Here is a 23470-nt window from a genome sequence, read left to right as displayed (position 1 = left end):
AAATAGTAAAAACGAGACAGAGTAGGCCAATACCTTTTTATTTCATTCCATTTTTTACCTGCATGCCTATTCTTTTAATTTCCTTAGCTAGATAAATGGTTAACAATAAGGAATGCAGGTACAAATGTATTAATACAAGTCTATGGACGACAAAACATCACATTTCTAATAGAAACCATATTTGTGATACAGCTGATTCTAGAAAAAGAAGACAGTGCATTGGATATAGGAGAATTCTTTTCCACAACCAGTACTAGGTACTTCCTTGGGTTATGCTTCCATGTCTCTCAGACACCTTCCTCAGAGCTTCTGACTAGAGTTCTGCTTCTCGCCGCTGTAAGTAGCCGACGTAGGTGGCACTTTTGCGGCAAGAAACAATCCCAAATGCCGCATTCATATGGGCGAGAAGCAGAACTTCAGTCAGAAGCTCTGAGGAAGGTGTCTGAGAGACATCGGAATGTAAGCCAGGTAAGTACCTAATGGTTGTGGAAATGAATTCTCCTATATCCTTTATTCTATTTTCGGAAGTAAGACAGTGCATTGTTTCAACCCTTCTTCTGCTAGCTTCCAATGTGACTGATATAAATTTGGTGTACGGATGGGTTGCTAGCAAGGAGAGAGTTTAACCAAACCAGCCATCTGAAATTGAGTTTTGCTTCGTCCAAAGTAAGAATTCCTTGGAAAATCCAAGTTAATGACTATGACAAATAAGAAGATGTAGAAGTGTCTTTAAGCTTCGTAGTCTGGATTCTTCCGCAGGATGACAAACCCTTCCATCACCGGCGTCAGCGTCAAGTCTGGAGAAAACTGGTTAAAGAAAAACTGGACAACAAGGACACAAAAGACACTGAAAGCCAGGAAAGGCTGGATGACGACCCAGAATAGAGGGGTGGCTCCGGGAGAGACCGGTGACCGTCAGGAAAGTCTGTACACGAGGCAAGAGGGCCCGCTGCCCACACTTGCAGCCCCAGAATAGGGGCACTCACAACTATTGCACCAAGTCACTATAAGGAAAAACACCCCTGGGAGCCTCCGAGAGGGGGGGCGGAAGATGGCTCCGTTGGGACGGATGTAAGAACGTCGACTAGGCAACGGCCCCGACAACGAGAAAGAACAACGGCTGAGGCACAAGTAACTTGCAGGTGCGGCAAGGTTTGCAAGAATGAAAGAGGGTTGAGAATTCACCAGGGCAAGATGGGATGCCTGAAAACTCAAAGTCTTGAGCAACGCACGAGAACTTTTGATCTTGGTGAGACGGCGGAGGTCCCAAGGCAGGACGATAACCACAGCCCTAGGGACCACCAAGCAAGAGACAGAGAGCAGCCAGACACCCAGGGGATAGAGCCAGTCCCAGAGGAGAGAGAGAGAATGGAAGAACCCAGTCAAGAGTCAGGAGGGCCAGAAAGACCAGTAGAAACAGAGAGAGTAGGAAGACAGGAGCCTAGGAAGAGTCAGATCAAGTGGCCTCCAAGCAATGCAGATAAAGCATGGGAACAACTAGATGAAGATCTGGAGGGCATCCTTGAAAGTGTTCTTGCGGGAAGCGCGGAGAGGAAGATAGAGGCTATGGCGGAGATGGTCTATAGTGTAGGATTGGAACGGTTCGGTGAAAAGCCATCAGGAGGCGGTAGGAAGAGGTCAGAGCAACCAAATAGAAGAGAGAGGGAAAGACGGCAGATAAGAAAGGACCTGAAGGCCCTGAGTAATAGATGGAAGAGGGCAGAGCAATCGGAGAAAGAGGCCCTGAGCAAACTAAGGGAGGATCTGAGAACTAGGCTGAATAGTCTCAGCAAAGCAGAAAGAACTAGGAAAAAGAGGAAGGAGAGAGAAAGGAGACGAGCAGCGTTTACTTCCAATCCCTTCAGATTCACCAAAAGGATGCTAGGGACAAAGACTAGTGGAAAGCTGACCTGCAGCGTTGAGGAGGTGGAAGATTACCTCAGGATAACTCATGGTGATAGCAATAGAGAGACAGAGATAGGGGACTTAGAAGAGCTACTGGATCCCCAGCCACCAACGCAGGAAATGGACTGTAGTGAAATAAAGTTGGCAGAAGTCAGGGCCATAATAAGAAAGGCAAGAGCGGGGTCGGCACCAGGTCCCAGTGGAACCACGTATCAGGTATACAAGAAGTGCCCCAAACTGACAATACGTCTCTGGAAGCTAATAAGGGTACTGTGGAGAAAGAGGAAAGTACCTAATAGTTGGAAGAGAGCGGAAGGAGTCTTTTGCCCAAAACAAGAGAATGCAGAGTCAATAGGCCAATTCAGAACAATTTCGCTATTGTCTGTAGAGGGAAAAGTGTTCTTTGCAATTATTGCTAGACGACTCCTGAACTACATGATGGGGAACCACTACATCAACACATCCATACAGAAGGGAGGAGTGCCAGGCTTCTCTGGATGCCTGGAGCATACAAGCATGCTGACTCAGATGTTAGAGGAAGCCAGAGCAGGGAAGAAAGACTTGGCAATTGTTTGGCTAGATCTGGAAAATGCATATGGATCCGTCCCTCACCAGCTAATAAAGACAGCTCTAGCCAAGTATCACATCCCAGAACAAGCAAGTAGAGTAATTACCCAGTACCTAGATGGCCTGCAAATCAGGTTCACTGTGAATGGAATGACTACATCTTGGCAGAATCTAGAGAGGGGAATAGTGACCGGCTGCACAATATCTGTGATTTTATTCGTGGCAGCGATGAATCTGCTGATCGAACCGTCGACAAGGCAGAGCCGAGGACCAAAGACAAGATCAGGGGTAAGACAGCCACCAATAAGAGCGTTCATGGACGACTTGACCCTCTCAACAGAAAGCGTGTTGGGGGCAAGGCATATGCTGAGAAGCCTTGATAGAGCAGCAACATGGGCCAGGATGCGGTTCAAGGCAAAGAAGTGCCGTAAACTAGTGCTCAGGAAAGGAAAGCTGTGTGACAAGCTGCAGTTGGAAATCCAGGGAGAGAAGATCCCTTCTGTATCTGACCAACCAGTGAAGAGCTTGGGGAAGAAATTTGATAAGACACTGGCAGATGTGCAGAATGTAAAGGAGTTCAGAAAGCAGGCAGAGGAAGGGCTAAGGAAGATAGAGGAGAGCAACCTGCCAGGAAAATACAAGTTATGGTGCTATCAGTATGGACTTCTCCCGAGATTGACATGGCCAATGACAATGTACAACATTCCCCTCACCACAATGGAACAGGTAGATAAGAAGATCAGCAAGTACATCAGGAAATGGCTGGGAGTGCCTCCAGGCCTCACGAGTGTGGGGTTGTACAGTACCACAGCGAAGCTACAATTGCCCCTAACCTCAGCACTGGAAGAGTACAAGGTGGCAAAAGTGAGGGCGCAGGCAACCCTGGATAATAGCAAAGATGCAATAGTCAGAGAGGCAGGGATTAAGCTGAGATCGGGAAGAAAGTGGTCAGCAGCAGAGGCGGCAGAGAGCGCCAGAAGTAGACTGAGGCACAAAGACATTGTGGGAGTAGTTGCCCAGGGCAGGCTAGGCTTAGGAGCAGGGACAACTGCAGGCCAGAGATGGAAAGATGCTGCTCCCATTGTAAGAAGGAAGATGTTGCAGGGTGAGATTAGACGACAGGAAGAAGAAAAGAGGAGGGCTCAGGCAGTTAGCCAGGGAGTACAGGGAGCCTGGGTAAAATGGGAACAGGCTCGGGAGAGGAAGGTTACCTGGAAGGAACTCTGGTCCTGGGAACCGCTGAGGACACAATTCCTCCTAAAGTCTGTTTATGATCTCTTACCCACCCCAGCAAACCTGAAGAGATGGGGCAAGGAGAGTGAGGAGAAGTGCGTGCTATGTGGGAAGAGAGGGACCTTAAGTCACCTGCTAACAGGATGTGCCGTAGCCCTAGGGCAAGGAAGGTACAGATGGAGACACGACAGAGTGCTGAGGGTACTAGCAGCCGCACTAGAGGAGAAGAGAGTACAGATGAGTGGAAGAAAGCAGAGAAGGCTGAGATTTGTGGAGTTCGTGAAAGAAGGAGGGAAAGGAAAGAGGAGGGGAAAGAGTGCAATAGACGAAGGCTTAGGAATCCTGGCCTCAGCAGGTGATTGGGACCTACGGGTCGACCTGGACAGGAAACTAACCTTCCCAGAGGAGATAACAACGACAAACCAGAGGCCAGACATAGTGATTCTGTCATCCAAAACCAGACAGGTAGTCATCATGGAGCTCACTGTCCCTTGGGAAGACAGGATGGAGGAAGCGTTTGAGAGGAAAGCTGAGAAGTACAACGAACTGAAACAGTCCTGCATTGAGAAAGGGTGGAAAACCTGGTATTACCCCATAGAAGTAGGGTGCAGAGGCTTTGTAGGCCAGTCAACATGGAGAGGGTTAGGAGCTGTAGGGATTAAAGGAAGAAAGAGAAAAGTGGTCACCAAGAACTTGGCAGAAGCAGCCGAGGCGGCCTCAAGATGGCTCTGGATGAAAAGCAAGGAGCACACATGGAAGATCTAACTCACGACAGGTGACGGATTGGCCAACGTCACCGCCCCGCCAACCAGAGGGGGTACTAACAGAGGGGGCGAAACCCCTGGTGAAGGTTGGAAGTTAGCTGATGATGTCGTGGGACAACGCAGTGCAACCAGCTGTTTCAAGTAAGAAGCACGCATGGCCACATTCTGCAACCACTGTTTTACCAAAAGCAAGACCTTCCGCCTTCAAAGTGTTTGCTTCAACTTGTTAGTCATTACTGAAATTACTGCTATTATATCAACCCCCACCCGAAGCCAGAAAACTGACTGTTAGTGTTAGCAATATATTGCATCTTCCTTGGGAAGATAGATAAACTGACAGAATCATTTTGTCTTTTGCTGGATGCAAAAAGGTTAAACACTCATTTTCTGAGAGTACATGTACATTCCCCAACATTATAGTTGTTTTTATTTCTGTCATAATTCTAATTCTGAGGGATACTTGATTTTCTAAATTTATCAGGTCCTCTAATATTTGGGTTTAAAATTGGAAACACTACTAGCAACTACATGTATACTAGATATTTACCCATTAATGTTTTCAGTACGTGTATAAGGATACATTCTTCTGTTGCCAGTTCTGCCCTCTCTCCATAAGCCAGTAGTACAGGTGTAGTGTGGGTCTGGAACCCTGTGATCGTCTTGGGTTTACCTGCCTGGCCTACAACGTCTACAGCCTGGAATAAAAAAAATAGCAATCAATAAGCCAATCAATCAATCTGTCAGTTGGTTGGTTGGTGGTGTCATAACCTCTGTCGACTTCGACAATATATGTGAGTATAAACCCAACCATGGTACAAGATACAAGATCTAGATGACTTTATTGGACATTGCAGTGTTGCCACTGAATTAAAACCAATTCACAAAGTTACAAATGGTGAAACCTCTATAATATCACAGGCATGCAGCACAAGTAACGTGACAGTAACATCAACAATGATTTTTAAAATGGTTTGACAGACAATGAATAGACAAAAGAAATACTGTATACATTGTAATGAAATATGGAGGAAGTCACTGTCCATTCTTAATCTTCAGATGGGTCAGGTACGGTACGCTAGAGTCAAACTACTGTTTAGTCTTGGCTTTACCACAGTTCAGTTCATGACTGTTTTGAGTTACTATGCCAGTGATCTGTAGTCTCTGTGGTGGAAGCTAATCTGCAAACTCAGACTGAGTACATGTATCTCACCTGCCCAACTCTGACAGCCACAGGCAGCGGTCTCATCTCCTCGTCAAAGGTGACCAGCATACGGGGCTGCATGGCAGTCACCAGGCAGTACAGAAGGTAGTGGGACTTCCCGAGCACAACTGGACACAAACAAAACATTAAACAACTGTATCAATGATTTGAACAAATGAACTTGCTAATTTTGCTAGTGATTTAAAGAAAGATATCAAAGTTATCAAAGTATGTACCAGAGTTTGAGCACTGAAACTTCGTGAAAGGAGTAAAAAGTTTGTCAAGAAATAAGCCAAAACAAAAACGACACCGCAGAGCTTGAAATACTGGGTGCATGTGCACCTTGGTGCACCCAAAATTAGAACTGTTTAACAAAATATTTTTGTAGATTTACATTATGTAAAGATATCAAAGGCTTAAAATATCCAATTTATCCATTAAGAAATAAGACAATGTCTGAAGCACTGAAGCTTACTGTTTTTGACATCCAGGAATGATACCAGCACAGCCAGCAATCCTGACAGTGCCACATGGCTCAGGAGGTAACGGTCGCTGTGGTACGGGTTCAAGGTCATCGTGCCCTTTCCCATGTGGGTTAGCCCCTGTAAGGTAAGGGTAAAGGTTAGAGGTCAGGGTCATGAAATTCCTGAACTTAGTCCTACCATCAACAGTTCAAGGTCACATGTCTCAAGGTTATAGTGCCCTTCCCTATCAGAAAGGTCATAAGGTCAAAGGTAAGGGGCCATGGTTTCCTTCAAACTGTGAGTTTGACCTTGAAACTGGTTACTTATTTAAGTACTTAATTGTTACTTGTGTAACCAAGGTACCAAGGTACAAATTCATAGGTTTGAAGATATAGTTTTCAAGGGTATAAATTATGCCTAAGCCAAGTTTCTGAAAAAAAAAACAGTTTACTCACTAAACTAAACTGTTTAGTTTAGTATACATGTACAGAGCATTTGTACATATATAACACATATTTTCCTCTCCGTATGCGCTAGACGTATTCCTGCAAATTTGAAACTGAACAAGAGCCAAGAGAAAGTACATGAAGAGTTTGTGTCCGAACATGACTTCCAACGCCTGTCCAAAGTCAAATGGTAAAGGACCCATCAATAGGACATATGTAATCAACAACTGGGAGCCTGGACAAATGACATTGAACTGCTGCAGGACAAAATGGAACTGATTAGTCCAACAAGATAAGTCAGGCGCAGCATAATTTCATTAGGCCACAACAATTTAATTGTTTTTCGGAATTGCCGACTCCTATTTTTCAAAAGATGAAAAAAAAATTAATCACACCTTTCATTCAGCAATTTTTTGGCTGCGAAGAGAGAGTAATCGGCCCACCCAATTATAATTATATTACATAACCCTTAAGTTAATGGACCTTGAGTGAATGAGTTTGTTTACCCAATTTTTTTCTAAATTCTTCTATTTTTTATACCTTGTTGCTCCATATTCTTTCGGAAAAAATCTGAGAACCAACAATCCGGTACATGTAAATGGACATCAGACGTTGGAAGGCAAGAGGCTCTAATCATTTTGCTGAAGGGTAGACCAGATTGCTTTAGCCTTGTGAGAAATTAAACAGTCTTTCCTGTGGTGAGATTGATGATAGAATCTCATTACAACTCTTGGTAAGTTCACTGCTACTAATTAATGAGAATGCTGTGGGGATTGATGATGTTTTAAATCTGATGAAAAGTTTTCAAGAGCCGACTGTTGAGGTGAACGTTTATAGGAGCAATGATAGAACGATATTTGATTTCTTGCATGATGTCCCAAGCATGAAGCTCAAGGTTATGGATAAGTACAGTGATTTATAAGAGATTAGTAATACCATGATTTAAATTAGCAAATTTGCTTGAAGGTTGTTTTCTTAATGTGTCCTTAGTTCCTAACTTTTCAATGATGACAACTAGTGCTGTGTACCTGTAAGGCTGTATAGCGGACCAGAACTGGAACTGGACTTGCAAAATGTTTATGTTCAGTTTAAAAAAAAATCAAAGTAATGAACCAGTTCCGGACAAAAAACTATCACTTATATTCTAATTTTGTTTAAAACCATCTTAACTTTCATAGGTTGTGAAATTCGCATTGGAAAAAGCATCACTGTTTATTACTGAGCTTTGCAATTTGTGTAACTGACTGCAGGGCTCGAAATTCATTTTTGGCATTAGGTGCACTGGTGCACCCAGCTTGTGAAATTGGGTGCACCCAAAAAATTTTGGGTGCACCACTTAAATTTAAGTAATAACCTAGTAATAAAACTTAGTTACAAGCTATCAAAATTCAAACAAGTACCATGATAGACATTTTTATTATCTTTCTAACACTTAGATGTCAAGAATATGATATATACTAGTATACTGTGATATCTTTACATACACAACCTAAGAAAATATTTGGGTGCACCCTGTGCACCCACAGAAAATAATTGGGTGCACAGCTCCAATTTTGGGTGCACCTGGGTGCACATGCACCCAGTATTTCGAGCCCTGGACTGTAAATGATTTTTTTCTGTCATACTGATATTCTGTCACACATTTGTCATGGATTCAGGTCTGGACTAAACCTGAATCTGAGCCTGTGGACCTGAACCTGGACATAGTTAAGGTACACAGCACTAACGACAACTTTGTTTTAAGGGTTAGATAGATATCCAAGGGCAACTACACACCATTGAGCTTGGCCATGGACCAAATGGCAAAACAGAACACATTCCTCCACAAATAAACAAAATACAAAACAAAACAAGAGATCAAGATGTACCTGTGCCAGTCTGACCATGAAGAGATTCAGGGAGTCCTTGGCGTGGAACTGTGCCAATTGTCGCAGCATGGCCGCCAGACGAGCATTGTTGGTTCCTACAAACAAAATACAAACACAAACAATTAAAGGACACACAATGTTATCTTTTTTTATACATGTATTACTTTGACTTCTATTGCCCAAAAAAACATATACATCCTATGACAATATAGGTATCAGTAAACCAAAATATTAATGTTAAATAGATAACAGGATCTAACTTCTACACTATTACATAATTGATTTCCGTGCCAAAGTCATGTAGCTATTACATGCATGTCATTGACTTCTGTGGACAAGTAGCTATTACATCATTGATTTCTGTGTACAGGTAGCTATTACATCATTGATTTCTGTGCACTAATAGCTGTCATGTCATCAATTTCAGAGCACATTATTTCCAGATTATCTTCAGAATCTATGTACAGTACATGTATATGGTAAATGATAAATAATGAAAAATCTACGTGAGTCATAAATGTTGAACAATCTAAGCACACCAATGGCATCAAAATGTACTGTTTGCCTCACATACTTTAAAAAATAAACTGACATAGTAACAAACAAACAAACAAAGACTTACCGCTGCCGACAATGCCCATGGCAAAGATGGAGTTGTGTGCCACCTCTGCGTCGGAGTCGTGTGAAAACTTGCTGAGGGTCTCCAGGATACTGAGTTTGGGGTTGGAGACGGAGATGAGGGCCAGTGCCAGGGGTACCGCTCTCTTGATGACAGGTTCTCCGTAACGCAACTGGAATGGCAAAGGAAGCGTTACAATGACAAAAGACAACATTCTGGATTTAGCAAATACCAGTGCAATGGCCGAGTTGGTAGAGTGTTCGCCTTGCATTTGGTAGGTTGTGAGTTCAATCCCCGTCCAAGTAATACCAAAGACTTTAAAAATGGTACATACTGCTATCTCTACTTAGCACTCAGCACTAATGATGAAGAGTATGGGAGTTAAACACACACCGCTACCAGCAGACTAGCGCCCTGCTGTAATGGCTTGCACAAATGTGTGGCCCAAGGGCTACAGAAATGGAGAAGGGCACCACCCCTAGGCATCTGTTACAGATGTATTGGCAACTTTAACTTAACTTAAACTAAATGCTGTAGGCAAATGTTTCTAAGAAATGTCAAAAGACATTAACAACTGTAAAGCAAGGACCATGTAAGAAATAGTCCCTACCAAATGTCCGAAGGCCCGTAGTGACATGTCTGCTCCAATCTCCTCTCCCATGGAGATCAGAGCGATGCCCAGAACAGCGATGGCCTGGTGGGTAGACAGGTCCTCCTTCTCCTTGGCTTTCTCCTGGAATTAGTTCGTATTTCGTATCAAACATTATCCATAACTGACATTTTGATCTAGGCATATGAGTTCAGGTCTTCCACATGCAGATATGATTTCACCCCCCCCCCAAACGTATCATTTTAAGTTTAAGAAATATGCAGTTAAACACCTAAGTACACTTTTTCAGTGAACTTTTTATCTTACAAATGACCTTTCAATTTCAGAAACTTTCCTTTTGGCATTAGTCTTTCATCCCCTAGATTCTAGAAATACAACTTGATTGTTTCAAGTGTTAAGAAGTTAGATAATACAAAAAAATAACCATTCAAACAAAATTTGACATTGAAGTTAAAATGTAACTGGACTCGTACTTGTTTTATACATTGTAACATAACTAATTTCTTAACACGTATCATGTCACCAGTTTCTGCACCATCTTCTGATGCAAAAGGATTCACATTTTGTTAGCTATCATACCTTGTCTTTATCCTTATCCTTGTCTTTCTTGTCCTTGTCGTCTTTCTTGTCGTCATCCTTACTGGCCTCGTAGTGCTCACTGCAGATGTGAAGAAGCTGCTGAATCTTCAAGACATTTCCTGTCCCTGTGGGCAAGACACAAGCAAAGATTGAGTGCAAGGTGCATTCAAATATCTATTAAGCATTAAACTTAACATTAGAAAATTTAAAGATTAAAAGTAATGGTAAAGGTACTCCCAAATACAAAGTACAAATGCATCCTATGCATACAATTTTTGCACTACAGCAACAATCCAGCAGAGGGCACTTTTTTGCAACATACCAGTATGTCAAACTTGGCTGTCTTGCAAGACCATTGCAATCTTCAAGTGCGTTTTACTAGTAAACATAATACTTTTTATGCCATAACGTAAGCCTTCAACAGACGAAACCAAACCATACATTACCAGCATAGGCACAGACGTCGATGAGAGTTTTGGCAAAGCTCTTGGTGGGTTCAGACAAGACCTCAAGGGACGCCAGGATGACCTCAACTGCCTCTTGGCGACCTGTAAAGAAACACAGAACCTACTGTAAATCATAAAATCTTTGCAGTTGTTTTACTTTCCCAGTGACTTTTTTGCAAACATAAAACATAGCAAATCCTTGTTTCCTTCCACCGCAATATTCTGATAAATGAACGTACGGTATGACAGGAAATAACACATGCTTCTTTCTGACAGCTCGACTTCAAGTCACATGACATGGGTCATTCTACCTGATGAAAGCTTAAGTAACAGTCCAAGTTTTTAGTGTTGAAAGACAAGATCTCTTTTAATCATATTAAAGGTTTTTTCTCTAGAGTGGGTGCTTTAGAAGTCAAAGCAACAGATATCTTTGATACACTTTGATCAGTCAAGGGCCTAATGTCCTATGACACTTTTTTGTCCATGTAAAAACAAAAAAACGATGCACACCAGCGTTGTATGGCTCATTCCATGTGGCCCCTCCAGAGCTTGTTTGTGGTGTGTGTAAAATGAAAACTGTCTTAGGCCACTGTACTAGGACCATCAACATACTACATGCAAATGCCTTGTATAAATCAGCCCTAAGTACTGACATTGTTTACAAACAAACAAACAAACAAACAACGGGTCCTTACCCAGGTAGAGTAGCCAAACAAACAAACAAACAAACAAACAACGGGTCCTTACCCAGGTAGAGTAGCCCCAGTCCGAGGGATAGGAACCTCCCGTATGTTTCCTTCAGTTCCAGGGCAGACTTCTCCAGCAGTGTCTGCATGATGACAGATGTCACCTCCCCATTCCCAGAGCCACAGGCGATCATTCCACACGCCAGGGCTGTAATACCAGCTACCTGTACATTTCAGGGGAAAAACAAAAGTATTCTTTGGACAATTCCTTGAAAAGTCATAGTATGTAAACGTTCCATTACGAAAAAAAACAGGAAATATACAATACATTATGGGAGAGAACCCTCTTTAAAACATTCAAGAAAGTTGAAAACCATTCAAAGAAAAAAAGTTGTTTTTTGTAGCACTTACCTCCATATTGGACTTGGAATCTCCCATGGCAGGTAGAAGGAGCTGTAGAACATCATCTCGGTTGGACCCAGCATAGGCAAGACCAAGTCTGTAATAGGGGGGACAGAGTTAACTTTCTGTAGCCTAGCATGTAGTTGTGGTAGTTCAGCCCTTGCTGTAAGGAAAATATTTAGATTTCCCCAAAAGGAAAACAAGCATTCAATTCATACTCCATCCCCAACTATCATTTTGGTGCTACCGTGTTCTGACTATGAATGTTTAAGAACATGTACTTGTGTTAACTGAAAACTCAGACCAGATAGAAAGTGGATAAACATGTAAATCCATCAATGATTGGACAAAAACAGGACAATATTTGGACAAACATAAGTCAGAAACTGGTCAAAAAGTGGACAAAAACCTGACAGGAAAAAAAAGTATGGTTTTAATTACTGTAACCCATCAATGACTAGACAGAAATGAGACAATATCTGGACAAAAACTAGTTGGAAACTGATCTGGAAAAGGAAAGAAAAAAAAAACTACATATAGTACATAGACATGTTATTTTCTAGGTGAGAGTATGACTTACCCCAGAATGGCGCCTGTTCTCATGGTGTTGCTGTTGTGCAGGATGTAGTCCGACAGGAGGGCCAGCGCGGGATCACACTCGTTACGCACTCCCGAGTTCACGATACCGCAGGCGAGCAGGGCACCAGACTGCAAGGTAACATGGGTAATATATTACATATCTGATAGTTGAGTCAGTGCAGCATTGCTTTCATTATGCCCTCAAGAAAATAGCAACAATAGTGATGATTTTTAATTTCATTTTTACGTTTTATATATAGTATGCGTATGCGTTTCCAATGTTACCATACAACAGAATTGTTTCAAGTGGGTCCACATACAAACACTGTGAAAACCTCCAACCCCTTCTGGTTCCGGTTCGGAATTTCAAGTGACCAGATGACCAAATAGTCCCTAAGAATAAGTCACAAATCAGAGGATGTCTCCATAGTTTTGGCTCTAGATTTTTCGGCTATCGCTTTAGAAGTCTATAATCTTTTATACTTCTCCAAATGCTTGTTGTTCGTAGCGTTTTATGGTGTCGGAGATTTGATCGTGCGGCGAACACTTCCTGGTATTAGTGCGCGCGATAGCGGTAAAGCGTTTCGTCACCTGATTACCCAGATCGTGCGTTCTATGTGCGTTTTGGGTGTTTTAGCGCCATCGGAGCTCGCGGAAAACGTATCGGATAACTTTTTTCCCTTTTTACTCAGTATACAGAAGAAGTCTTGACCTTCATTGCCATATCAGTCATTATCCCACGAAAACTCATTTTTTTCCGTGTAGCGGCCTGTAAAAAATGGCCCCAAATTAGCAATTTTTGGATGAAAAGCTTATGTTTTTGATGTTTTTTTACCAAAAATGACATTTCTACAGAAAATGTCAAATGAGTCTGTCGGTCAGCGACAACACACACTTTTCTATCGGAAACACTGAATTATCCGAAAAACGATGTTTTGAGAAGCGTTAGTGCTTTTCTCAGAGACAGTCAAATCGGCCCCAAATCCTAAAAAAAACTCCGAACCGGAACCTTCTACAGTAAGTCCCTACAACAATAAATGAATTTACAGTAACATATCAGTTCTACAGTACTTGTTGAAGCTGGTAGCAGACTCATCACACTCAAGTGAAGGGATTCTGGGACAACCAGAACCAGAACTTTTTGCAATTGTAAATTGAGCAATCAGCATTCTCTTTTATCTCCAAATCTTGACTCATTCAAGTTTAATCTTATAAATATACAGCAGATAGGGGGATAGGGACAGAATACACAATGTCATTGAACTTCAAGTCACCAGCTTTCCTCTTAAAACCTGTAACGATTCTCTCTTTATCTGGACTAAGTCATCTGAAGAAAAAGGTCTGTTCATTAGCATAAATAAATTCAAGGGCACAAGATTTTCTAGGAGGGTAAAGGTGGATTTGCAGGGTGGGTGGTGTTTTTTGAAAGTAAAAAGGTTTCTATGGTGTTTTTCAATGGCAGTTGCAATCATGCTGTCTTACAGTAATAACAGATCACAAATTTGAGGAAACTGTGAAATTACCGCAAACATTTCAAGATCTACAGTAAATGTAAAAGAATGCAGTTCGTGTTCTCATCTTGATTTCTTCACAGCATAGATAGAGGCATCTTAGTACAACAAAGCCACGTGGTACGCGATGCAAGCGTGAACATTGTAGGGAGGCTAAGAGAATCCCCCCCTGAAAATTTCTATAACCCTCAAATCTATAACCCTCAGGAACCCTATTTTCTGCATTTTGAGGGCCAAATTTAGTCAAACGAAGCCAACATTTTTTAACCTTTTTGTTTGTTACAAAACAAGAAATGCAGTGTAGGGGCCCCCTATGTTGAAAAGGCCTGGGAAGAACACTTGATTGTGGTGGTTCTAACCTTGATGTAGTCCTCTGAAGAGTAGAGGTACTTGTCGATCTGTGTCAGACCCCCGTCCACATCCCACAGTAGGATCAGACCTAAGGATGCCGTCGCACTCATCATGCCTGGAGGGGATAAACATCAAAGTCAGACTTCTAACTGATAATTATTTAGACCTTGCACTAGGAAAGATACAGGGTTTTAGCCAGCATCCGTCCTCCTGTCCTTTGACGGCATTTTGAAGCTGGGAACGGACAAAAATTGTGCCCATTCCGTCCACTGTGACGGTAACGATATTGATGGAACCAAGATGAGTCTACCAGCATAATTTGCCCTCCAAAGAAAGCCAAAAAAAATTGAAGGAAATAGCATTTTGAGGGTCTAGATTACAAACTTTTCGATGTGCCCGCCCAGAAAGTAATTTTAAAACAGAACAAAATATGGTTGCGCTGTGCCAGTGGTCAACTAGGTACTTCAAACCCTGTACTGGGCATTTGTAAATTCTGACAATCTTGTAAAAACTCACAAGGCATTTTCATATACAGTGGAAGCCGCTTAAGTGCACACCCCATTTGCCAGTATATTTCGTGCAATTATCCAAATGGTGCAACAAAGTGAAGTTATTAAGCTGGACCGTACCACCATGGGATTTGGGGGTTTCGTGCAACTAACAGAAGTGTGCGATTATCAGAGGTGCAATTAACTGGCTTCTACTGTACATATAAGGGCTTCACATGTGATATTGTGGCAACCTGAAATGTTCATGGGCAATCTAGTGTTTGGATGTAGTTGCCCACTTTTAGGGCCAATGGCACATTCCTTACCATGTTCTTTGTTCTTGTACAGCCATTTGTTACCATCCTCCATCAGGAGTTTGTCCTGTCCAAAACCTGCATTAACGAAGCCGTTAACGAAGGAGGAGGCCAGGTTCTGTCGTGCAGAGTCCACCTGGGCCCCGCTGGCTCCAAACCCTGGTCCTGTAGTCACAAAATAAAGGAGGTTTTGTTTAATAACAGTTGAGTAATACAGTAACTGTAAAAGTAGAAGTAGTTTCAATGAAAGAAATAAAAAAAAAAAAACACAATGAACCCATAAGAAAGAAAAGAACAAAAATTAATATAAAACATGTTTAACTTTTTGCTATGCAGAACATGTAATAAAAGTAACTGCTTTTTGGCATATCTTGTTATCTGGATGTCTAACCTTCATCGACAAAACAAACACTACAATGTAACATTTCAAAACAAAAAATTTCCATAGCATAAAACTGGAAACATATGCAAAGCTTATATTATAAGAAACAAATTGTCGGATACAAAATTACCACCCCCTCCTTTATCTATGTTGGCAAAGTTTCAAACTCAAATCCAGTAGTGCTGTTTTACAGTATGTGCATGTACAACATGATGAACGAGGCTTGTTGGAGGAACAGATCCTTCATGTCTTGCATTAAGCCCTCTGACCCTACTGCAGCGGCTTCTAGGGGCAAGAGGGTAACCCAGGGAAACTGGCTTGAATGAAACAGTAGACCTCTGGCACACAGGTGCTCAATCTTTGGTAAGACCTGATAGTCTGGCAAAGTTCAGGGATTGTACAAGGGCATAGATGGCAGCAAGGTTAGATGATGCATTTTTAACGCAACGGTCCACCACGCCATTATTTGTGATCACTACTCAAAATGAGGATCATTACGCTATTTTTCAAACAGCTTACTGGTACTTTGCTTTGTATTAACCTGTCAGAGCACAAAATAGCACCTGCATATGCAGGTTAGTGCAGGTAAAATTGGAGCTGTGCAGGTATTTCTAATGTCTACCTGCACCTACCCTGCACTGGTCCATGTACTGGGTTTTACTCATAAAATTCGTATGATGAAGGTGCATGGATTGTTATTATAGCTGCATTGATTGTTACCACCTCTTAAGTATAAAAGAAAAAATAGCAATAGTTCCTGAACAATTTTTGTATGATCCATACTTGCTAAATTTTTGGTGCAGGTAAAATTTGTAGGGTGCAGGTAATTTGAAATGTTACCTGCACCAGTGCAGGTATGCAGAATTAAGTATTTCAAGCCCTGCCTATGCTGAGATGACCTTCCAAACTGACCCCCAAAAAATCACTTTGCTATAGGATAAAATCCTGTAGCTTTATCCTACTAGACTAGCTTCCGAAATTATAAGTTGATAATATTTTTTCAACAATCCCAAATTTTTCCACACATTGCAAAACTTCTATGCTTTAGAAAATAAGAACATGTCGACATGGTCAGAATGGTACAGAAAAAAAGCAAATGTCTAAAGGTCCTATTATAAAACATAGTCTGTCCTCAAATATCACCACAGGATGCCACCCATAAAATCAAATGTGGCCCTAGGAAAATTGAAGAGAACCCACTTGTTGAAACTTTTACACTTTAGAGAGTAAGAACATGATGGTATAGGCAAAAAGAAAATGTCTATAGGTCCTATTATAAAACATAGTCTGTCCTCAAATATCACCAAAGGATGCCACCCATAAAATCAAGTGTGGCCCTAGGAAACTTGAGGAGAACTCACTTGTTGACTCCAAATGAGACTTGTAGATGTCTTCTGGAACTTTTGGTTCCATGATGTCCAACTGAAAAAAAAGGAAAACAGCATTTTAATCACTTTTTCATTCATAGCACAACTTGTACAGTTGAAATCACTCTTCCTAGTTAGATCACATGAGTGATTGGACCTAGGATAGGATGGATTCAGGGTACTACCAGCCCAGCACTGAGCTTGCCAGTGCATTTAAGCACAGGGGGTTCTACCCTTGTTTCAACTAGTGATTTTTTGTTACTTTTAATATGACAAAGATAAAGATATTGACTTCATCTAAAAAAAATTGGCCCTCAACATGCATAATATAGACTTGTTTTATATGGTTACAAATTCTAAATTTTCAGGGGTAGAATACCCGTAGACACCCCTCTATAATGCTCACCCTTGCATTGCTTGTCAACACGCTAAGATTGCACCTACGATGTGAAATACTGTAAATGCATTTAAGTTTGCGGAGATTTAATTTCGCGGTAGAGGGAAAAAGGACTTTTCGCTGTGGTTTTAAGTTTGCGGGGGCACCATGCACTCTAGTCTCTTAATGCCATGGAAAAATGTTCGCGGTGGATTTAAGTTCGCGGTGAAGCGGCCACCGCGAACAATAAACCACCGCAAAAGTTTCTGCATTTACAGTAATCATGCTTGGGGAGTGATCGGGTGCAAAGTCCTGGGAAAGTAATGGACATGTGACAGGGGCTTAAGGTTACGAAATAGACATCAGGTGAAAAGAAGATCAGTCTCTTGAATGTTAGAGTGCAACCAGATGATGCTAAGAAAACAATGTGACTCAAATTGCGACCCCAAGAAAATTAGAAACACCTTGTGAACTTTTGCCGACCAGCGTAGTAAAAAGGCAAAATGTGCTAATGTGTAGGGTCGTTGCTTAAGTTAGTCCAAACAGTTTATCATCTTAACATGTAGTATATTGGAAAAGGCTAAAAAGGAACTGCTAGAATGCAGAATGTTTTCTGAACTGCTACAATGGTTGGAAAAGTTGTGAACTCAAAAGTCATTGAAAAAGTAGAAAATTCAGTACAAGCCATGACCTGAAAAAAAATTGAGGACTGAACTTGTATATGGTTTGTGGCACAAACTCCCTTTCTGTGAGGGTCCAAGCTCCTTTTTTTCTCCAGTTTGCTTTTGTCCTGAGCATGTATGTATCTGTTGTGCACGCAACATACATGTATGCAGTGAAAAACATTATGTCATACCTGGGCCGCGTAAATGTTCGATACAGGTGTTTTGGACTGTGTAATAACTTTCCGTATCACACAGGTTCTAAGTTGTATCACTCGGGCTTCCTTTGAGTAAATCAAACTATTTCGAACGGGCCAAATACGGCACGGTTGAAAATTCAAATACCAAATTCTGACGTTAGAATTGCTGTTGTTCGAGGACACAACATTTTCTCAACTTCTGGTGCATTTCGCATTGAAACATGTGTTTTCTCAGGTGGGTATGACATAAATAATATACAACACGGTGTATTCCGCATCACCCTCGGTCCCAGCCCTCCCGCGTGTTGGATCACCCTTCGGCCGTCGGGCGATCCTTCCCACAGTCGGGCTGGTACCTCGGGTGATACAGAATACACCGTGTCGTATTCTATATGTATCAATTAAACAACTTCTACCATACCTCTCTAGCCAGCGCCAGGAAGTTGTTATTGAGATGAACGTTAGACATGATCTCCATCAGGTCATCGAAGTCCTCCAGTTCATCTGGTAACTCCACATACACCTGCTGTCTGCCCAGCATGAAGGCCATCTGTTTCTGTACCAACCTGGGAAAAACAAACAAACAAATAAAGAAACAGTTAACTCCAATAACTCCACATACACCTGCTGTCTGCCCAGCATGAAGGCCATCTGTTTCTGTACCAACCTGGGAAAAACAAACAAACAAACAAATAAAGAAACAGTTAACTCCAATAACTCCACATACACCTGCTGTCTGCCCAGCATGAAGGCCATCTGTTTCTGTACCAACCTGGGAAAAACAAACAAACAAATAAAGAAACAGTTAACTCCAATAACTCCACATACACCTGCTGCCTGCCCAGCATGAAGGCCATCTGTTTCTGTACCAACCTGGGAAAAACAAACAAACAAATAAAGAAACAGTTAACTCCAATAACTCCACATACACCTGCTGTCTGCCCAGCATGAAGGCCATCTGTTTCTGTACCAACCTGGGATAAACAAACAAACAAACAAATAAACAAACAACAGTTAGCTTCAGTAACTCCACATACACCTGCTGTCTGCCTAGCATGAACGCCAACTGTTTCTGTACCAATCTGGGATAAATAAACAAATAAACAAACAACAGTTAGCTTCAGTAACTCCACATACACCTGCTGTCTGCCTAGCATGAACGCCATCTGTTTCTGTACCAATCTGGGATAAATAAACAAATAAACAAACAACAGTTAGCTTCAGTAACTCCACATACACCTGCTGTCTGCCTAGCATGAACGCCAACTGTTTCTGTACCAATCTGGGATAAACAAACAAATAAACAATCAACACTTCCTATACTGCACAAGGGAATTCTCATATAAAAACTCCTCTATTCTTTTAGCTATCCTGTCTTAAAATCTGTAACACAAATGCCCATGCAGTTTTTAAAAAAGCTGCTAGAACGCTAACCTTCTTCCCGATAAGCTGTAACCATGTATGAAGTACACAAAATGATACAAAAAATAAAAGTTCTGATGCAGTACCAAGGAAAGCTGACAGGGGATCCAAAATCTAATAATTTCTTATTGTCAAACCTCAAGACATAATGGATTTCATAACATTTTATTCATAGCTTGAGTCTTGTCATTTAACCACAAACAATAAAAAGACATAAATGCTTCCAAAAACATGACTTTCTTTGTGAGGCTATCACAAACCAATGCCATTGAAAATGCAACCCGTTTGCTTGAAACAATGAAATAACATAACTAAAAACGCCATCTTGCAATTATCTGGAAGATAGCAGGCTTCACTCACCCTCTTTTACATGTGGTGAAAATGTCCTTCACAAGTTCCGTATCGTTCAGTTTCACTGCGCAGCGCAGGGCCTCTGGGTAGCGGTTGAACTTGCGGAAAATGTTGAGGGCAGTCCGAAGCAACATGGCGTCCTCTGGTTCTGGTACATACTCTACACATCTGTGATGGGACAGAGAATCAGTCAGTTAAGCAAAGACTTTGTATCAATACAATGTACATTATATGGAAATAACTGGGAGATACAGAAGAACAGGTTAAGCGTATGGTGCTTTTCTGATGAAATATTAGTTTCAATATCTTTTGTACTTTTTGGTGTATTGTCACAAGACACACCTGCACAAAAAGCCCTGGAATTCTCAATACTAGGCTACAGCAGATACAAGGCACGCAATGCGCAAAGGAAGACACTATGTCAACTTGCTCAGCTTGCTGAAAGCAGAACTGAAAAACAGTGGGTGAGCCCCTCCTTAACAGTAAAGAAACTCCAAGTGCTAAAGGAGCTTGCAGGATACAGAGAACAGTGGTAAAAAAATGAAGAAAAACTGAATGCAGCTGCAGGCTTTTTCAAAGACTGCAGATACAGAACACAGTGAATGATGGTGACGAGAGTGAGGAAATGGCATCTTTAAGTGTCTTTCCCAAGGGCACAACATTTAGGCCTGTTTGGGATTTGAACTCAGAACCTTTAGATTCCAAATCCACAACCCTATCCACCTTTACCTGGTAAGATAGAGGCAGACCCGCTGGTACATGTACATGCTCTCATCCACATAGTTCTCTAGGAGGTCCAGTCGTTCTATCTCCATCAGCCGTTCTATCCACAACCCTAACCCTAACCCTAACCACCTTTAATATGTACCCACCTGGTAAGATAGAGGCAGACCCGCTGGTACATGCTCTCATCCACATAGTTCTCCAGCAGGTCCAGCCGCTCTATCTCCATCAGCTGTTCTATCCACAACCCTAACCCTAACCACCTTTAATATGTACCCACCTGGTGAGATAGAGGCAGACCCGCTGGTACATGCTCTCATCCACATAGTTCTCCAGCAGGTCCAGCCGCTCTATCTCCATCAGCAGGTCGCAGGCGTCTGCCTCCGCGTTGTGCTGCATGTTGTACGGGACGATCTCCTTCGCCAGCGTGATCAGCTGGTCCTTCCTGGCCGCGTCCTCGTCTCCAAGCTCCTGCCATTCCGTCGCGATCTCGGACGCCAGGTGTCTGAAAAAGCAACGGTAGGCTTTATACTAGTCCTCTACAACCTTAACCCTTAAGGCCTGATCTAGACAGTTTTTCCTGACAACTGCGGAGCCGACAGCTTGTCGATGACAGCTTTTTTTGTGTATAAATGGGACTTTTCCTGTCATTGTCCAGATATCCCTGTGTTTCGTTTATTATTGATAAATTTTTTTTATCTTTTATAAAACTCTTTACTAAGCAGGCAAAAACTGTTTGTACCAAAATGAAAGCATTTTGAGTTTGCTATCGTTAATACAAGTATATGTTTTTATTTTTTTCAAAGAAAAAATAAAGCGGATAACCCACAAAACCAGACAGTAAATTGGCGTGGACTTATGAGCATCAAAACAGGTTGCAATACTCCCTTATCTTGCTAGGTGGCACTGTAGGAAATGTTTTTTGGACTCAAGTTCTTTACTTACTTGACATATTCGTGTCCCCAGGAGCCCAACTCTTCCTTGGATCCCAACATGCGGAACTTCAGACACTCCCTCTGATCGCTGTTCACCATGGCAAGGACTGACACGATATCCGCACAGAAGCGCTGTGTAAATAAACAAGAACACTAAACTGTCAGTAAATGAAACAGCATAATATTTATGTATTGATGTGAATCATGTGCCAACATATGGCTTTCTTTGACAGAAACCAAATTTCAAGAAAAACAATAGTATAGACTCAACCGCCAGTATTTTCTGAATATCATGAAATATTTGCAGTGGTGTTATGATTGTAGTTTTTGCTGGAACCTCTCCACAGGAAAAATATCCGTTGCAAACGTATGTTTGGGAGTTCTGCGAAAACTTAAAACATCACAAATAAACGGACATTTGTACATCTCTTCTCCATTACAGTCACAAAATCAAAGGAATCTGCAGCACCTTGTTTTCCCCTTGCATCTTCTCGTACACAGTCTTGAGTGTGTTGTAGTGGGGCCGCAGGAACTTGAGAGGTTTGGGAACAGACGTCATGGAACTGGTGGATTCTCGGATCATCTTCCGCAGGGATTCCAGAGCTGGCTTGTACAATTTGGTGTTGCTTTCCTGTACAACATAAACAAAATATTCTGTTTGAAAAACAAATGAAATTGTAATCCAACAAATAATGCATGACTCACCAAAGTTTACAATGCAATATTAAAAAAATACCACCTCACTATGATGTATGAATTGTGCAAAATCAAACACCTTTCCCATGAATCACAGGATGAATAAAATAAAATGACTTGCTGACATTTTTGCCATATAGAAAAGATAGAAAAAGGGGCAAACAAACTGAGATTCAAAGGTGTCAATAAACTGATCCCGACTGCCCATCACAATCAGCAGTTCAAATAATGAGAGAATAGTTCAACCAATGAGAGAATGGTTTAACCAATGAATGAGAGAATGGTTTAACCAATGAATGAGAAAATTGTTCAACTAGTATTGAAAGAATGGTTCAACCACATGAAAAAATGGTTAAACCAATGAAAGAATGTCTCATACCCATGATACATTTGCATTTTCATGTCATTATTTTGCATTTCTAGATGTTTCAACATACACTCTACACAATCATATGTACAATGCACTTTAATAACTTGTTCTAAAAATTGAACTCACCCCCAGCCGCTCCACCAACATGGTCAGCTCCTCTTGCAGCAGTTTGTCATCTTCAGACTGGGGGGAAAGGAAGGCATATACACAACGTGACATTAAGTAATACGCACAGGCTAGCCTTTTCTTATATTTGTATCATATACATAACATAACAAAGCACCAACTTATAATATACCACCATTTTAACATATTCTAACATTTCAAAAAGAAGTAAAGGCCTTTGCTCATATTTTTCTTCATTGACGACAAGTGAATATCATTCTATATAATTTACAAGGTATGTAGAAAACAATCAATTTGCACTGTGTTTAACTTTAATTTCTCTTCTTTCCGCACAAACGTATACATCTAAATGGAATTCATGGCGATTGTTATAAAATTTCACGTTGTTCCTTCTAAAATCTGTGCAAAGTAGAACAGAAATTCACATACGAACTTTACTGAAACGCCAGAAAAATACTAGTAGTACATCATCATCTTATGGGGGAGGGGGGCATAATGACACAGCATCTCAACACAACGAACTGTGCGATAGAAAACGCGTCACAAAAAACGTACTAAGCAACCCTACGTATAACAAAGCAAATTGATACGTCTATGGTATATCCCTACCAGCTCTGGCTCCTTTTCTCCTTTCTCCTTCTTGTCTTTAGTCTCTTTAGTCGCATCTTTCTTCTTCTCCGTCTCTGGAGTTTTTTTCTTGGTGTCCGCCATGATGTTCTGAGTGTTCAATGCGCGTGCGCCAGATGGGATTACGGATCACTAACTTTCCAAATAAGAATATTCGAATAAATGCAAAAACTGCAATATTTTATGCGTACACGGAGAGA

At 41.4% G+C, this 23470-nt stretch overlaps 1 protein-coding gene across 1 annotated transcript; it reads right to left on the bottom strand.

Annotated features, from left to right (window-relative positions):
- Positions 1 to 518: 518 nt before the first annotated feature.
- LOC118429880 (26S proteasome non-ATPase regulatory subunit 2-like) lies at positions 519 to 23413 on the bottom strand. Its single transcript, XM_035840507.1, has 22 exons — positions 23253 to 23413; positions 22644 to 22700; positions 21921 to 22082; positions 21462 to 21583; positions 20797 to 21021; positions 19803 to 19961; positions 18442 to 18586; positions 16777 to 16837; positions 15046 to 15198; positions 14240 to 14346; positions 12371 to 12498; positions 11800 to 11887; positions 11450 to 11612; positions 10703 to 10804; positions 10257 to 10381; positions 9678 to 9800; positions 9071 to 9239; positions 8449 to 8543; positions 6146 to 6272; positions 5680 to 5798; positions 5050 to 5164; positions 519 to 797 (listed from the first exon to the last, which is right to left on the bottom strand). The coding sequence occupies exons 1-22, from the start codon at positions 23352 to 23354 to the stop codon at positions 730 to 732; spliced, it is 2715 nt and encodes a 904-aa protein (XP_035696400.1). The 5' UTR covers positions 23355 to 23413; the 3' UTR covers positions 519 to 729.
- Positions 23414 to 23470: the final 57 nt, after the last annotated feature.

This window comes from Branchiostoma floridae, chromosome 14, assembly GCF_000003815.2.
Source record: "Branchiostoma floridae strain S238N-H82 chromosome 14, Bfl_VNyyK, whole genome shotgun sequence".
In the NCBI taxonomy this organism is placed as follows: Eukaryota; Metazoa; Chordata; class Leptocardii; order Amphioxiformes; family Branchiostomatidae; genus Branchiostoma; species Branchiostoma floridae.
Note: the sequence above shows the minus strand (reverse complement) of the source record. Positions and strands in the feature narration are given on the sequence as shown.

Excerpts from the sequence above, each read along its gene's own strand:
- LOC118429880 (XM_035840507.1), bottom strand. The coding sequence starts at position 23,354 with ATGGCGGACACCAAGAAAAAAACTCCAGAGACGGAGAAGAAGAAAGAT. Across the intron at positions 10,805-11,449 it reads ACTGGGGCTACTCTACCTGG|GTCGCCAAGAGGCAGTTGAG; the intron begins GTAAGGACCCGT and ends GTTTCTTTACAG. Across the intron at positions 6,273-8,448 it reads TCATGGTCAGACTGGCACAG|GGGCTAACCCACATGGGAAA; the intron begins GTACATCTTGAT and ends CTTACCTTACAG.